The sequence below is a fragment of the Hoplias malabaricus genome, chromosome 10 (assembly GCF_029633855.1).
Source record: "Hoplias malabaricus isolate fHopMal1 chromosome 10, fHopMal1.hap1, whole genome shotgun sequence".
Classification (NCBI taxonomy): Eukaryota; Metazoa; Chordata; class Actinopteri; order Characiformes; family Erythrinidae; genus Hoplias; species Hoplias malabaricus.
In genome coordinates, this window is record NC_089809.1 from 22,726,181 (window position 1) to 22,744,732 (window position 18,552).

Sequence of the window (18,552 nt, forward strand, 5' to 3'; positions counted from 1 at the left end):
CCCATCCTTGTGCAGAATAACACTGAATAAAGTCTGAAGACAAGTGGTCATGTCATTTATTCAGCACTGACTAAATTCAGTCCAGGGGAAAAAAGTAGTAAATATTAAAATTTGTGCAGTGCTTCAGGACTGGATTTGGACAACACTGAAGTAGACAGAAAATCTCTCCACAGCCAGAATGAACTTCCAGAATTCTCAACATGTTTTGTCTGTTGAAGAATTCTAGTCCTTCAGTCAGTGTGGTTTCTACATTAGATGAGGTGCTCTGGCTTTAGACATGTACCGCATGTGAATAATATCTTTAAGTGGATGACTGGAACACTAGCTGGTTACAGAGACAAATGACAGTGCTGCCTACATTCAGGGAGGACAAACCTTCATCTTTGGTATCGTGATGGGACTCCCATCAGAGACAAGTTCATAGGACAAACAACACGTAATGAAATAAATACTTACAATAGTTAGCAAATAAATAAACAGAAGTGAGGAAATAAATACATAAATAATTATAAAAACATAAATAGCTAATTTAAGAGTTCATGTCAGATTTATGCTCAAGTCACAAAAAAGGTTTTTTTTTTTTGTTGTTTCTTTGGGGATTGATAAAAGTCAAGTTTTTGAGGTTGAGCAACCAACAACCTGTGATCCACCAGGGGCTCGTGTGCTTGAAATTTGTACAAAACCAAGACCTAGGGACAATTTTCTTCCATCGTCCAACATGAGCACCAAGAAACATCGTGCAATGGATCTACAGGAGTCTTCTCTACTGGTCATTTTCAAATCACAAATACAGACAGCAGGCACTCACTGTACATCTGCAGAAGACTCAGGGTTCCTCTTTGTAATTCGCCTGTATTTCTCTGCAGCAACTCCCATGAGGTTCACCAATCAATCGATCAGGCCTTTTGAGGGTTCTCTTAAAAAAACGCATCCACTGCCCCTCCTCCTCCTCCTCCAGATCTGTTTTCATCCCTGTAGGATTCAGCCTCATTGTTTGGTTTGGGAGGTTGCTGTTCAGTTCTGCTCACAGGCTCTGGCTATCTCCACACAGAACCCTGGGCAGCAGGATCAGAGAGCGAGACTTAGCTTTTGTTCGAAGCTGGTCATGTCATTGAACTATCCAGGATGAAATAACCCCCTAAAAATCCATCCACATATTGTTACAGGGATAGTGTTAAAAAAAGAAAGAAAAAAGAAAAGAAAAGAGAAAACATCACTCATTCTTTTGGTATCTCTCTTTGGTAATGACTGTCTTTATATTTTGTCTCAAGGAAACCAATATTGCTCAAACCATTTGAGCAAAAACTGATTCATTGTCCGTCTGATGCATAATTCAGTTAGGTCTTGATTTGTGAAATACTGACATATCTGTTTCCTTCCGTAAACAGATGTTCACCAGACTGTTCAGTAAATCACTGCATTGTTCTCACTTCATCTCTTTTCATTTAAGTCAAGTATGATATCATCTCTTCAGAAACTCGTTGGCCTCTATTCCAAATTAAATCTAAATATATGAATTTAACACTGAGAACTACATCAAATTCTATCTCGTTCTGTAGGGATTTATCTTTGGTTTCATCTGGTCTTTGATTTCTGTGTAAAAACACCTCTGATTTAAAAAAAAAAAAAAAAAAAAAAAACCTCCGTGGGCAGCAAAGACTTCAGAGCAGACCCGGTGCTGAGGAGAACTGTGGCGTTCTCCCATCATGCCGTGGTGCAGGAGACGGCAGGGGAGGAGGTGCTGGACCCTGAGGAGCCGGTGGAGGATGGGCGTCCCTCTTCGCTCCAGCGGTTGAGGTTTCTGCGGCGAGCGTTCATGAAGAAGTTGCTAACAGTGGAATGCTCCAACCCCAGCTGCTGAGCGATGGTCACCTGCAGGTCTTTGGCTGGCCGCTGGTTCTCTCTGAAGATGGCCATCAGTGTACGCCGCTGCAGGTCAGTGAAGACCAGCCGAGTGCGCTTAGGCCCCTGATTCCTCTCTTGTTTCGACTGCTCCTGTTCCTTACGCTTACAAGCTGAGAGAGAGAGAGAGAGAGAGAGAGAATAAACAAAATGGTTTGTGACAGTGTGCTCATTGTGCATTTCTAATCAAGCAAACAGCTACAGTTGCTTTGTGCAGTTACAGCGCATTTGGTTTCTCACTTCTATTTCATAAATCATAAAAAGATAATAAACAAGAAAATAAGAAAATGAAGAATTACTTTTGAAAGAAACTGAAAACACTGTAGAAGACATTGCTGTTAAATTGAAATATTTTATTGTTAAGAAAAACCAAAAATATTGATATTATATCTTGTAATATCTTGTAAGTGTAAACATGCACACACTCTCACACCCACACACACACACCGTGCATTATGCTCCTGTTACTTTTGTGCTGCCATCGAAATGATTTCGTTCTGACATTTCAGTAGAAAAGGGGCGACACAAACATTGGAGCAGGTCATGGATGAGCAGCAACCGAATCCTACATAACGGCGGTTACATTAGGAAAATACATTAAATGTAACATTATTGAATTTTACTATATCTTTACTAAGTCTCTCTTTACTGTACTGAACTGTTGATACATTCATGTTTGGAAATTAAAAATAAGAATTTATTGAAATTAAAATGCTTATTCCATTATTAAGTCAACTTCCAAATCTTCTTGTTTATAGCAATAGCCTGAATCTTTCCACTGGACAATTGGTTGTTCGCAGTTAAGAAATGACAATGTCTAATGTAAAGGTAGGTAAAGGAATAAAGGAGACTAAAGTCACCACACTATGTCCTTTAGAAGAATAGATTTACACTTGCGTATTCATGTCCATATTACATGTCAGCAGTTTCATATTAGTCTCACTGAGTCAGCTACATGGCGATTAAAACAATGGCACTAAAACATGACGCTGTGTTGTACAGATTTATAAGAGCAGAGCCGGGCGAGTCCTTTCCCATCCTCCCCACGTACACTCACCAACATAACAGCAACCATTAACTAAATGCTTCCTCATGTTGTAATCATGTGTAAAAGCTGTGAATTACCATGCTATAAATCCCAGGCACTGTGCCTCTCTCACAGACATAAACATCCCCCCGTAGAGTTCTTATGATTGCAAGAGCCGCCCTTAATCATGATGTATGCTTCTTGTCTCATGTTGCTGAAACGTGATCGAAAGCACCCGCCATTCCTCATCAACCCCCCCCCACCCCACCACCACCACTACCCCACTCCATATACCCCCCCATCACTACCCTCACTCCACTACCCCCCTCGCAGCCCCCCCCACTACTGACCCACCCCCTGCTGATTTCTTGGGCCACGGGCTGATAGAAATTATTGATTAAATCTGTGCTGCTCAGACTCCTCGACCTACAGAGGCTGGTTAACCCCTTCAGCGCTGGACCAGGTCACAGCTCCCCCCCAAACAAACACACGCTTTATTTTTTATGCTCCGCAGGCAAAACACTTCTCTCCCTCTCTCTCTCTCTCTCTCTCTCTCTCTCTCTCTCTCTCTTTTCTCTCTCAGACGTGTGGATTTGGATTGTAAACAGTGCAAAGAGGCCTGTGCATTTTGCTGCCCATCAAGAGCATGGCTAAATGGTTCTCAAACCCGCTGATGGTGCAGGCAGAGACACTGAGAGAGCCACTTAAACCTATTTTATCTCACTTATTCATTTTGACTTTAAGACAAGGGCTTCAGGCTCCAGTGCTCGTGTGTGAAATCCCTGCACTGCCAGAGAGCTGAGGGTTAGTGTAATGATCTCCATCCTGCTCTGTGACTGAGCCCTTCCCTCTCTATGTCTTTTTCTTTCTTTCTCTCCCTCTTTCGATCAGAGCCCGTCTGTCCTGCACACATCCCCTATCGGCCTTACTCACAGTGCAAGGACACACAAAAGAAGCAGAGAAAGATCTAGGTAACCCCGCACTTAATTAATGAGGGCTGTAATTGGATAAAGATCAAAGGAGTGATATATTTATATGTAAAAAGTGTCTATCGTAAAACATATGATGGAACAATATCACAACCTGTATATACATTGGGATTGTATGTACAGTCAAAGAAATAACTATTTTAATTCATTTCTTGCAAAAAACTGAGAGAGTTAGGTAAATATTTTTAGCTTTATAATTCAATTTTGTTTTACCTCTTACTTCCAAATGAATAAATGCATATAAATAAATGCAAATACTGATGAGTATAAAATATCTGAGGAGTGGAGCAGATAAGCTTTTCAGAGTCAAATCCTATTTAGAAAAATATTTAACCTATTTCCAATGTGGCATTTTCTTTATAATTATTATGTTCTACAGGAAGAACTGGCTTCTGATCAGCTTTTTTTAAATCGCTAAATTTTTTACAAGAAAATTGTGAGTGAACAATGTTGCAATTTCTCTATTAAAATGAGCATAATCTGGCAAAAAAAGTCAATCTCCTTTTAGCCTCAAGTTAGCAATTACAAAAATGTCTTAATAATGATACTGACTATAGATAGAGAATGATATTATCCCATCATGGTGATGAGTGGGATAATTCTGTGCTTTTCAGACATATTTCACCGCATTAAGCTGAATCATCTTTCTACTCGTCCATGTGCTGCATGAACTCCTGCTATGTAAAAGGAGGCGTGGGGCCGTGTGCATTCTAATTCTAGCCTGTGCTCGCTTATTCGTCGGAGCTGTGAGCTGGAGGCCTGTGCTCTGCTTTCCCAAGGAAATCAATACCAGCTGATAATTAAACAAAAGGCTTGGCAAGAAAAGCCAACCCTCATGGAAAGTAGGTTACATGGGGAGGCACAGAGGTGTCCACCTTGTGCCTTTGCCAGGGCTAAAAAGATTGGGTATGAGCGTTTCTCTGTATGAGTGTTGGACGTACGGCCTGGGAGGAATGCATGATTCATTCGGATGATGATATGATGAAATATTTGTATTAGCTGATGTCAGTATATAGCTGTTGGCTATGAATCAGCAGCAATTTAAGAAGTACACATGCCCTGAACTATGAAAAGGGGTCAAATCTGGATTGAGAATCCAACGTAAGATATTGTTCAAGAAATAAACAAAAACAAAAGAATAAGAAAAATGCCCCGGTTGAAATAATAATATGGTTCCCTAGATTAATGTATACACCATGGCAGCTGCTGAGTTACCCACATTAGTGTATTCAGGACTGGGCACAAGAACAACACAAAGATTCAGTACTATGCGGCCAAACAGGGCATTGATTGATTTTGTGTATTTCAGCTCTTAGAACACTCCTATGACTGAGAGCACAATGGTTACCAATCAATATCTGCGGTGGTAATGCAAGCAGAATAATTCATTCTGAAGCACATTTCAAGCTTTGGGTGATTGATCGCTGGGGATTCGGACAGACTTTGGCAAGGCGGCTTTTGCGTTTGTCTCCCAGCCCAGAGTCTTCGGTGGCTAGCTACTGTAGAGCGCTGTCCGACATTTTGAGAGCTAGTCCACCCCCCCACCAACCACCTTCTCCCATTCTCATGTTACAGTTTTTCTGTAGAGCTCTTTGTGCATCAGCTGGATGTTCAGCCCTGGTCATGTCACAACACTGCAACACTATGACAAGCCCTAGCTTTCAAAGCAAATCTCTAAAGAATATTAGATGGCAACCAACACAAGGTATCACTCTCAGTATCTTGTGCAGAGTGAATTTAGCACAATCACTGCAAAACGACCCCAGACTGGAGGAGTGCTTCTTTTATTTAGAGTGCACATGAAATATAAGATTTGATGATTTGTTTGCTATCGAATATTCAGCCAACGCTGAAAGCTGATGCTGAAATTTAAAACAGAACACAGGTCAATAGAGATGCACTTGTTTGCACCCAACAGTTTTAAGTATTGTGACTCACTGGATTTCCAAGACAGATGTTGAAAAAAAAGTGCTATATCTAGAAGAACAAACAAAGTACAAATATCTCAGCTTGGTGAACAGTAGAGGTGGAAATCATCACAATATTTCAACATAACTTATGTCATAAAATGGACAGTGAGTATGTATTTCCTGAGTGCTCACACACACACACACACATAAGCTTATACAAACATATATAATAATCTGCAGAATGTGAAAAGTAGCAGAATTATTTTTTGTGGCATGTTTTGTTTTGTTTTTTTAAAGTATGCATTACACTACTGGTGCCTTGCGCCTACTTTATTTTATTGTGTATTGTAAAAAATGCCTTTAAATGTGGTATGGTATTTTTGCCATATTGCCTGCCCCTAGTGTATGGTCCAACTGTTCTTGTGCTGGAAATAGATCATTATGTTAGCTTTCATATTCACACAAGCAAGCACAGGGTGTATGTAAAAGTTTGAACAACCCTTAATTATTAATGTTTATAATACATTTGGAAAACATCTGAAACATTATATATAAAATGTGGCATAGCTTTCACACAGGCTCAGCGTGCTGATAAAAAGACACAATCTGAGCATGTGCATAAGCTATGACACAAGTTATAGTTATTAATATTTTCTGCATTGATTGATTTCCTTTGCAAAAATAAGTAAACGAGGATGTTTACATATTTTTGTGGAGCTAATCAATAAATGAATCTGTAATATGACTGGGGCCTACAAATTGTAGTGCATCCTTGTATGTAAACACATTTTGTGGAGTTGTGGTGTGCAGAAAATTATTAAAACAATTGTATTCTTAGATTATGACGTTTTTAAATATACATCTACAAGAGCATTGTGTTTGAGAATATTCTATTTGTTGTGCATTGTGAAATTGTCTTTAAGTATTATATTATTATGTTATGCTCTACTTATCACTCCAACCCCTATTGTGTGGTGAGCTGAGAATTCATATACTGGAACCAGATGTAGGTGTTGGTTTAGATCATTCTGGTTGTGAAGTACAGATTTTGAAAAAAGTAAGCATGCTTAAAGATTTCTACCTTCCAGTCGCAGGGATGCCATCCTCTGGAACTCTGGCTCCTGTAACCAGCGGGACATCCTCTTGAAGGTCTCGCGGCCAGACTTGAGCTTCCCCCAGGGCTTGGGGTTCCGGAGCAGGTCAGACAGAGTGCCCTGAGACCTGCACAGCACCCTCTCAGCAAAGATGGCCTGTGGGATGCTGTACCTCTTCAGCTCTGTGATGATGCGCTGGGCCACATCTTTGGTGTTGATCTCCTCGCCTGCCCCACTGCTCTGGGACCCAGCTAGCATGCTCTCTCTGGCCAAACTGGAGCCAGAGGAGGAGGACGAGGAGGGGGATGAGCCAGGGAGCTCCCCGAGCTTAGAGGCTTGCTGGCTGTGATGGTGCTGTTGGTAGCTCTGAGTGTAGATGTGGGGGTGGTAGGTAGGTGCGTGCTGGTGGGTGTCCATCTTGTTCAGCTGGTGGCTGACCCCGTGGTCCACCAGAGATGGTGGTGACATCTCCCTCCCGAAGTCTGTGGCTGTTCGGCAAAATATGTTACCCCCGTTGCTGCCCATATGCACATCATGGCTGCTTGCTAGCATCTGGCCGCTGTGTCCATTCTGGCTCGCTAACGAACCGTAGCCATGCATGGCCGTCTCCAGGCCCGAACTGCCCAGTGGTGGTGACAGGCTCTGTGCCATGCCCAAGTCTTTGCCATAGGGGTTGTAGAAGTTTCCTCCAAGGCCCCTATCCTCGCGCATGAGCGTGAAGCTGCCGATGACATTGCTGACTGGCAAACAAGGGTGATGATGGTGATGGAACTTGTCGTCAAATGGCTGGAGAGGGGTCAGCGTAGTGTAGGTGCTGCCACAGCTTGTGGGGGTCTCTCTGCCATAGCCCAGCGTGGGCATGCTGTGCTCATAGGTTGGGGACCTGTGCTCATGTTCCAGTCCCATGGGGTGACCCCCCAGAGAGGGACGAGGGAAGGCAGCGGAGAGGTCACGGGAGTGTAACATGGCGCGACTGTCCTGACCATGCGCAAGTTCCACATGACTGTGAACCGACATCTCTCCCATATTATCATCCATTTCTCAAAACAAATGCCAGGAGGCTTGCTTCACCCCTGCCCCTTTCTACAGTCTGAAGATGCTTGCTTTCAAACGTAGCAGTGAATATAGGCTTATGAACAACTGATAGTTCACTTATGCTTGGGAATAAAATTTCACTTTAGTTTCAAGCCCAGTTTTAAAGACTGCTTTTGCTATCATATTTTTTTATGTTCCAGTGAAAGCACCTGCTTTTCTGTCTGTCCCCGTCTTGTCCTTGGCCGTGAGAAGCCTGTGGAGGGGAGATAAATAGATAGATACAGTAGGCTACGATTACTTGATTGGTTATTGATCATTTATTCAAGAGAGCTCGTCGTATATTGATCACAAGCACAACTAGGCTACAGATCCAAGAAGTTTCACTTGCTAGCTTAAACAATCACTTGCTAGCCTACACGGACAATTAATGCTAGTCCAGTTTCACAGTTGGCTGCACGGGGCTGCGAAGAATTACACAGACATTCAGCAGCTCGTCTTCAATCATTTACGCAACTTCTGTTTATCTCGTGAACGGACATTTTAAGACATCTCGAAGGCGTTAGACTGGCTTACCTCAGGCTTGGCTGTGTTCAAGATGACCGAAGCGCGAGCTCTGCGCAAGGGGAAACAGAGAATACAATCCCGCGCGCTGCAAACGGGCTCTTGTTCTTCGAGAAAACAAGCATCCCAAGTCCCAGAAGAGGCGTGTAACGCCAGGAAACACTTCAACGGCCGCGATAAACCACGATGCTCCGTGGAGGAGGAGGCCACATTAAAAAAGGACGCTCTCTCTTTCTCTCCTCTTTCTTTCCCTGTCTCTCTCTCTCTCTCTCTCCTCTCTGCGCTCGGTCCAGCCGCACGTTGAGCTGACTCTGTGTCTAACTACACAGCTCCCTTTCTGTCATTATCTCTGTGGCCCCCTCCTCTTTCCCTTTCCTCTGTCTCTCCATCGATCTCAGCCCTCTTTTTTTCTCTCCTCCTCCCTCTCTTTTTCCCTCCCTCCCTCTTCTCACTACCCCCCCCCCCCCCATTCACACACACACACACACACACACACACACACACACACAACGTCACACACTTAAAAATCTGACAGATGTGGGATGAATTTCCAACTCGGATTAACCCCTTCGCTGCCGCATCCTCCACTCACTCGAGTTTGGAGATCACTCTAATTTAACACTGTCGCGAGAAGGTTTCTTGTTTCTCCTTAAAGCCGCGACCAGGTTACCTTTAGGTTAGTCAACGCTCCACAATCTAAATCGTTCGCACGTGTTGCTTGCCTAACAATTCGGTTCAGAGTGATTAGTTCATCGCTGATTAAACTGATGATTGAAAGCACTCTGTGATTCACCTCTCTCTACTCCATTTTCTTATCATGATCTGCTTCCTCCCCCAGCTCTTTTTCTGTTCTTCTGATTTGAATTCTGTTGTGTCTTCATTCTTATGTCTATGGTGTAATATAATTACCCGCCTGCTTAAAAGAGCTTAACTTAATGGAAGACTAACATTTTAAAATCTTAACAAGGTGTAAGGTAAAATGTAGGTCAACCACAGATGCTTTGAAAAGTCATAGTGAATATTACACATGTAAACGAGCAAAATACATTACCATTTTATTTATTTATTAATAATATTGTTATTAAATAAATGTGACCTTATTCATTATTTGTGCTAATTATCTAATGTGTCAACACGTCATCCATACTGGTTTGAACTACCGTCTTAAAATATTAGATAGCATGAGATTTGAAACTGAAAATCCCTCTAAACCCAGCAGCATGAGCTTGGTCAGCTCGCCATTCTTCTACAGGAAATACAGGCTTTGGCGTGTGGCCGTTCTGTCTTAGAAGGGTGTGATTGTGTCCCTAAATTGCGGTGAGATTTTAATATAACTCATTTATTGATTGCATAATGGCGCTAGCTGTCAGATAAGCCTCTTCAATCACTCTTTAGTCTCAGAAGAGCAGGATGAGGGAGGCTCTCCAGCTGACTTCGCGTTTATGAGCCCCACTTCAAGAAATAATTTAAGCACAGCCCTGCCACACTTCCCCATGAAATGCCCAGGATCTCATCTACACAGCATGGTCCTGTTCAAATGAGTTTGATTCTGCTGGGTTTTGTCCACAGTCCCCGGGCATACAGCAGGGAAGAGGGAGAGAGCTGATTCTGCATGTGTACGAATGACCAGACGGAGACCTTAAAGCGCCCATATTCCGCGTCTTATGTGCGTTTCGAACATGTTTATTTTCAACATCTTTCAGAACTAATAAACAGACTGTGTGTGTGTGTGCGTGTGTGTGTGTGTGTGTGTTTAGGACATATATATGAACACTGTCTTGATTGGCTGACCTGCACTTTTATAGCTCCGACATGAACGGTCTACTGCAGACGGAGCAGGTTGCATAGGGGTTTTGTGACGTTACAGCAGCACAACGTGGGCCGTTTGTACAGTTTAATTACCATGGATCGAGGTGTGAGACTTTAACAGCGTTTAGGCCATCACAAGCATCCAAACTGTGGAAAATTCAGCTTTGCGTGACATTTAACGCTTTTATACGAATATTTAAAATATGTCGTAGCCGTCCACAGAAACACGACACCTGGAATATGCTACAATCACACATCGCAATATTACTATCACACCTCACACTATTGCAGTGTGAGAGGAGGCCGTGGGCTCTTGCAGTACCGATCCTGCGTGTGTGTGTCTTTGTGTGTGTGTGTGCTGGATGTGGGAGCGGCGCGCGCTGCAGCAGATGCTGCACTATCGATCCGCAGCACGAGGAGAGGAGCTGCAGGGGCACACACTCATGCACGCACGCACACACACACACACACTGAGAGAGAGAGAGAGAGAGAGAGAGAGAGATACAGGAAAGGTCGGGGTGAAAGTTCATCCACAGTAGCTAAAGAATCAGAGCATCCGAACTAAGACAAAATGATGATCCGAACATCACGAGAAATATGTGACTCTGTAAATATTCCATAGTAAAATAGGGATTTAAATTTTTTAAATATCATTATTTTAGTGTCAGACACACACACCAACACACACTTCTGATGAAACGGCGCTTTAAGCCTGTCCTCATTCACTCGCAGGCTTTTTCTGTTTAATGAACAAACTCTCAGTGATTGATCAGAGCCTCAGACAGAAACAACAGTCAAAGCCAAACACAATAAGAAAGCGCGAATAGGCGGTCAAATGATGCAATTTTAATGAAAATTACCAGAGTTGGAAGCATTTAAGAATGTATTAAAATCTTCAGTATATTAAATTTAATTCAGTAAAACATGTTACACAAGTACTTCTTAACATTTTCCACTCTTTAAATAATACATTTTTGAAAATTCAATTAAAAACACACAAACCACACCCGCGCGCACATACAGTAAATATAACACAATTAACAACATACCAAAAAACCAAGAATAATAAACAAGTTTTCTATTTTGGAGTAAACAGTAAACACAGTCGATGCAGTGGAAATTCACTGAATTGAAAACTTAAAATAAATAATACATTTTTAATTAAATGAATAAATTACTGTGAGTTGTACAATCAAATACTGTAAATATTGAACTATTTTGCTGTTGTTTATCTGCCCTCTTTATATGAAAAAAAAATTAATTCTAAAATCAGAAGAACCAAGGGCCTTAAACTGAGCACGAACAAAGCACGTGCTGACTCTCAGTATCAACATTAACATCGTCAAACCTGCGGGTATTTTTCTCCATATTTACACTGGTCAGAGGTGGAGAGACTGAGCTGAAATAGAGATGTAGATTGCTCGAGTTCAAGCTTCACACACCCAAACTAAGACCTGTGGATCCCTTTATCACCAAAATTATTCTCATCCTTATCCTCTGAACTTCATCCTCCACTTGCACTCTGTTCGTTACTGCTTAGTACTACTACTACCTACACACACACACACACACACACACACACCCGTCTATATTCATTTGAATATTATATTACCTCTGAAATGGTTCGAGTATTGTATTTCATAAAACGCAGTATATTCCTAGGTGAAATATTTTCCTCAAAATAATACAGAAATAAAGGCAAAAGAATGAGGGAAAGTTGTATAGGGACAACTGATTATTAACAAATAGTAAAACATTTAATTGAAGAAACACATAGAAAGGTTTGAAATAATTATAAAACAAATATATTAAATCATTTTAAGGCAGAGACACTGAATGTTGAGGCATGTTTTGAAACGACTGAGCTCGTATTAAATAACTAAATTAATTTATTTTAAAAATCGAGAAAAAAACATATGAAATACTAAAGGTTGTGCTGTTGTTTATTCAAACCGATGTTTGCTCTGCCCAAGACTGCACTTCTCATTTCTAAGCCAAGCTAAGTAGTTTCTTAGTTTAGTTTTTTAACTAATATTTTCTGCATATAACTAAGGTATAAAACATTCATACAGCAGTGTCTGTGACCTGGAGTCTTCTATTGTAAAATACAGGCGGAAAAAGGATCACCATGATTTTCATTTGCGTGTTTATTTCGAAGCAAATACAGTAAACCACTTCAGAAAACAGGAATTCAATACAATACTGACTCAGAGATCTTTGGTTTTAAAATCTCCATGAGACACTCAAACGTGAAAACACGACTTTATTAACCTTCTTAACTCTTTTCCTGCCTCTGTTACTGGAGATCCCTGTGAAGTTGGAAAGAGCGATTTTATAAATTTCAAATGAACAATTAAAATGTTCGTTTTTCTAATATTTTTAACAATGTCAGGCGCAAAAAAAACGTGTACGCAAAATTACGTCTTAAAATTAATTTTATATGCCTTTATATAACTTTAAGTTAAAATACGAAAGTGTGTTATTAAAATATATATACATTTCCAATTTTGTTTATTAATATTTCAGTGCAACACAGCGAAATAAAAAAAGGTATACTATGTTTGTTAATACTGTGAAGTATTTTTATAATAATAATAATAATAATAATAATAATAATAATAATAATAATAATATATTTTAAAATGCAGGCTCAGATAGTCTGTAGGAAATGCAGGGGGTGAAAAGAAATCGATCCGGGACTGAAGTCAATATTTCAATTAACGTGATCCTGATCCACACTCTCCACAGCAGCGCGTTTAAACAAAAATAGACGAACCAGCCCCTGTGCATGATTAGACCTGTCTGCTGTAAGAAGAAAACAATTATTTAAAATTAGGGTACCATAGCACACACAAACACAAAGGGGAAAGAATCTTGGTTGTATTCTGTATTTGGGGCGCCGTGTGCCATTTCTGCAAAAATCTTATACCAGGCCTAGAATAATTTAACTTAGCTACGTTTGCCACACTGAATTTAGCACTGAATCTTAACACGTCCAACAACGCTGTATCTGTGTGTAAGTTAGGCTAATTTATTCATTTCTACTTCTTCATTAGCGGGGTTCTCTTACAGACAAAATAAATAAATTAAAAAATGATACATTTACAGATAAATTGATTTTAATTTTTTATTTATTTTTATTTTGTGTTCTTTGCATTGTATCTGCCTTAAAACTAAACCGACATAACTCCCAAGTGCATGGTCACGCTTACAAATATTTATTCGCAGCTCTGCTATTTAATTACCAACCCAGAGGAGAAAGACCACTAAATGATCAAAATCTACTACACGATTAAATATTTATATAAAGTAGGCTAAAGATGATATGTAATGCAGAGAAATCTCTGTGGGCCCTAATTATCTCTCAAACCTGAAGAACAGCAGGATCTGATTCCTACTTTTCATTACCGAGCAGTGCCGGGAAAAACAGCCTCGTTACAGATTAATGTCGTATTATTATCGCTTTAATTTTAGATGAACGTCGCAGTTTTTAAAATATTATGTACGTTTTACAGTATTTTCTCACGAAAAATGCCCCAAACACTTTTTGTTAGTAAAAATGCATTTGAAATGTAGTTAATACAGGTCACCCATCACACAGAACAAGTGTTTCTGAATTCAGATGTTCTGTTGTTGCGGTAAAATATGGAACCACTGCCTTTATGAAAATGCATTTTAAGGACCCTTTAAAAAAGGAACGTTGAATTCCCAGCATTCCCCACTACAATATATTTAATAATAGTCTTGACGTCAGTGTATTTAATGTCGTAGCAGCCTACTTTATAGGCCTCATTTTAGCTTAACAGTTCTAGCGAAGCATATATTAGCAGAACCAAAGGCCTTTGGCGTATGAACTCACGAGCAACCCACGCAAATAGGAGCCCGTGGTAACTTTCACCATTAGGTTAATCCAGCGCAACCTTAAACTCTACATTAACACAAATTAACTGCTTATTCAATAATGCTAAAACTCTGGTGCGACTAAGGACTGAGGCAGACGTATATTTCATATGAGCGTCAAGCGTTCCCATCTGCCTGTATCCTGTATTGATTAGAAGACACAATGTGGGCGGACTGTTCACTTTACCACAAGGAACATAAATTACAAGTCTATCTAGCCTTACTGTATACGTACTGGAGCCTTTTAAGCATACTGGCACATGAATTGTTGCATGCTAATTATCCTGAAGAAGGCTAATAGCATGCTAATATGCATAACAATACTACAACAGGCTCGTGAACGAAAAGATAGGAAAAACAAGCACCTGAGCCTTCCCTCTGTTTCAGAAGAGAAGCTGGTAAGTTCTGATGAAAAAGTATTGAGGCTTGTGTAATGATACTATTATGAGTGTACTTCACAAAACTACTCTGGCTCTAACTGTTTAAGATTTCGGATCTAGATTTTCCATTCCCAAAGGTCAATTTTTAAATCAAACACATAAATGCCAATTTATGCGCTAAACAAGATTCATGGTGCTCATGAGTGTGATCAATACAAGCAGGTCCCAGCTCCTTTCAAAACTGGAAAACAACAGCAGCCATAGACTCAAGGATTTAATGGTACTTTTATAATGGCAGAGACAGTGTATAACCATAGACTGGTGACACTGACTTTCCTTTCACATTTACAACCACATTGCACTTATCTGCCAAGCACACCTCTAAGGTATATAAGAATAACGAGAAAATAGCTACCAGCCACAATTCCTGCAATGTTACAATCCCCTGCAGTACAACATCAGCAATACACAGCAAAACACATTCGCTGACATGCATTATCAGACCCCAATACATATGTCCATATGGGTGAATACATTCTACTGTATTTTATCCTGGGTGGTTGGGTAAGTGAGTGTGGGTGGGTGAGTCTTACAGCAGTGTGTGTGTGTGTGTGTGTGCGTGCGCGCGTGCGTGTCTTTTCTGCAGGAGTGAATCCAGCATGTTGGCGACTCCTTGGCTGGGTGGGAGAGGAAGTCTCAGTGCAGCCAGACTGCATGTCTCTCACTCACTCTCTGTCTCTGGGTTTCTTCAGCTTTCAAGTCCCCATCTGAAGATATTTCCTTCGGTCTTCGCTTTCCTTAATTCCACTGGCTGTTGGGATCCAAATGTCCTGATTTCTCCTCACCATGTATGCGTCCTCTTCCCTCGATGCAGAGCTGTTTGTGCCTTGCTGCGATGTGTGTGTGTGTGTGTCTCACCCTCTGTTTCTCCTAGACTCTTTTTAATCAGCATGTTAATAAGAAAGGTAACTAATCAATACGTTCAATGGCCTGGCCCTGCGATTGATACCATCTCGTCCTCCCTCCCATCCCTCCATCAAAGACACACACACACACACACACACACACACACACACACACACTTGAAGAGAAATAAACTGTAATTGAGGCAAATTATTTTAGCCATAACATTTTTAATACCAGGCCAATCTAATTTAAGGCCCTTGTTTTTTTTTCAAATCACAAATATTCTACTAAATGTGTCTCTTCGTTAGTTGCTTCTCTGTGTGAACAAAGCCTTGACATTCAGGGAGAATTCCACAGGCAGGTAAATGTTGTTCTACATGAAAAAATCTACAATTCTTTAAGAGAGCCAGAAGAAATTCCAGTCTGTACTTTTTCAGATAGCAACAGCTGAGGGCTGGAGAAGAGAAGATTCTTTCTTTTTTATTCTCAAACCAAAAGACAGAATCGTCCTACTCCTATATACCCCCATGATAAAAATATCTCAGAAAGCTGAAAAAGTGTGTGTGTTCCCCACCCCAGGGTAAGGTCTCCCACAACAAATGGCCTTGCATCAAGCAGGTCGACTAGAGAGTGATGGCAAAGGATCAAGAGAATTCCCTCACAGAAGAAAGTGTCAAGGAGAAAAAAAACAACAACACACACACAAAAACAAAAACCAACACCACACAAGCAAACACAAAGTTGCCCTTATAGCTGACATCATAAGGCTATTGTTCAGAGCCCAGCCTTGCTTCTGCCTTGCGGTAGGGTCTTCACAGTGTGAATAAGGCAGAGGTTCTCTAATGTTTTCCTGTGGCTGATCCTAGATCTATCTCTCCACCTTCACTGTCTGAACAAACACTGTTTGTTATGTTTCCGTTAGTATTGACAGAGAACACTTGCTTTTTCTTTTCTACTGTCTAAAAATGCCACGTCTTGAAATATCATACTTATTCTGAGCTAGATAGACACGATCTTACTGTGGCACTATTATTATGTTGCAAAGCTTATCTTTTAGTTATATACACTTTCCCAATATTTAGGATGTTTCATCATTTTAGTATCTATCAAGAAGTTTAATTTACCTGAATTATTACTTATATAGTGTATGACAGTAATTGTCACAAAGAAGCTTAAAAGAAATCCAGATCTTGACTCGTGATATGGAAAAAAAAAAAAACCCTCTCTATAAAGATGAAACCTTGAGAGGAACCAAAACCACAAAAAGTGGAACTTACCTCCTCTGGGTGGCACAAGAAAAAGAGCTATAAATAAAACACACAAAACAAATTTACAAGATTTTACAGAAAACACAATATAAAACCAGATAAACTTTTTTTTCACAATCTAATGAGAAGTTTTAAAAATGTCATTCAGCCTTAAGACTAAGACTTTTCTGTATATTATAGTCCTTTGTGACATTTTAGCTCATGCACGCTCACGTCCCGTGGGAGTTTGGAGTGACCACTGCCTCACTGACCCCCCTTTAGGCTGTCACCCCATCACCCACACCTTCATCTGAGATGCTGCGGTCACCTAGCAACAGAGGTCTGGAGTCAGGGGTCAAAGATCAGGGGCTACTGCAGATATTATACACAGGCATGTGTACATACATATATAACCTTTGCCAAACCCATAGTCCGTGGCCATCTCGCCATAAGTGTGATAGGGTTAAAAATACATTTTTACTTTCATTCAGTTACTAGAGGGCAACAACACACATAAAACATATTATCTTTCCATAGGTGTATTTCTTTTCTGTTTTGGTAGCTGGAGAAGACGATAGTAGAGAAAAGCTTGTAATCATGTAACAGAAATGGTAAATGGTGAATACTTATTAAATATTTTAGACAACCTGCCCATAACTCTTAATTTATTGGTTTGGAAAATCCTTCTACATGTTCATTTACGTGATGTGAGATTTCTTCTTTGTTTTGTGGTGACTGCATGATGACCATTCCACTCTCCCCTTGTACAATCAGGCTGGGGTCAGTGACCACTGACCTCAGCTGACCATGCGAGGAGGATGGGCACGATCCAATCACCTTAAACAGTCGCAGGCAGAAGGCCGGACAGAGCGGTGAAAAGGTGGGGGAGGAGGTACGGATGCTGGTTAGCTGAGGTGCTAATTTGTGCCTTGATCAGGCCTGGAGCACCCTGAATGGAAGGATGAAGAAAAGGATGGATGAATGAAGGTCCTCCTTTTCTCCATCTGTGCAGGGTGTTTGCTCTGGTTTGCAGAGCGTGAAATGTGATGATATGTACTCAGCAGTCCTTCAATATGAGGACTTTCACAATATCCTTTTTTTCTCTCAGTTTAAGAATGGAGGGGCTATATATATTGGAATGTGGAAACAAATAAAGTTTTTCTATATTAGTTATATAGTTGAATTCAGTTATTATTTTTTAAAATTTAAATCTGAGGTTTGTTCAAAAGCAATAGTCTTAAAATATGCTCAGTACATTTACAACATTAATCAGATATTCTTATAAACAAATGTTTAAAAAAAATTAAAAGTAGAATAAAGCATGGTTAGTTGTGTAATTTTAAGGATTGTCCAATTGCTTGGTGGCTTTATGGGGTGCCACATGCTGGCTACTGCAGGCCAGCTGTGCTGTCACCAAAGTGGCCTAACGTTGGGCAACTGTCACTCTGCTCCACATACTAAAAGTAGGAGGGGGGCCATCCCCCTCCCCCACCCACTCACACAGATGGCTGGTCAGCACGTGCCCGGAGGAGGGCAGAATAGTGACCCCCCAGCTGGACATTGTGGACAGGTCAGTGATACTCAATCCCCTCTTTCAGGCCAGCTGCTGCTGGGGCTGGGCTAATGGAGCCCCTGCTAACACACACACACTCACAAATACACACACAAAGCCTAGCCCTCAGGCCCCCACAATACTGACCAGTAAAAGGCACGTGTTGGGGGTGGGGGGGCAGCTGGACATTCGCCATTTCTGTTCCAGTGCAGGGTAATTGTCTGCATGTGTGTTTGAAGA

General features: G+C 40.8%; 1 protein-coding gene across 1 annotated transcript; it reads right to left on the reverse strand.

The window, feature by feature from the left end:
- Positions 1–1,683: 1,683 nt before the first annotated feature.
- Positions 1,684–8,658, reverse strand: onecutl (one cut domain, family member, like). The gene is made up of 3 exons (XM_066682223.1): positions 8,531–8,658; positions 6,910–8,210; positions 1,684–2,015 (listed from the first exon to the last, which is right to left on the reverse strand). The coding sequence occupies exons 2-3, from the start codon at positions 7,958–7,960 to the stop codon at positions 1,705–1,707; spliced, it is 1,362 nt and encodes a 453-aa protein (XP_066538320.1). The 5' UTR covers positions 7,961–8,210; positions 8,531–8,658; the 3' UTR covers positions 1,684–1,704.
- Between the last annotated feature and the right edge of the window lie 9,894 nt (positions 8,659–18,552).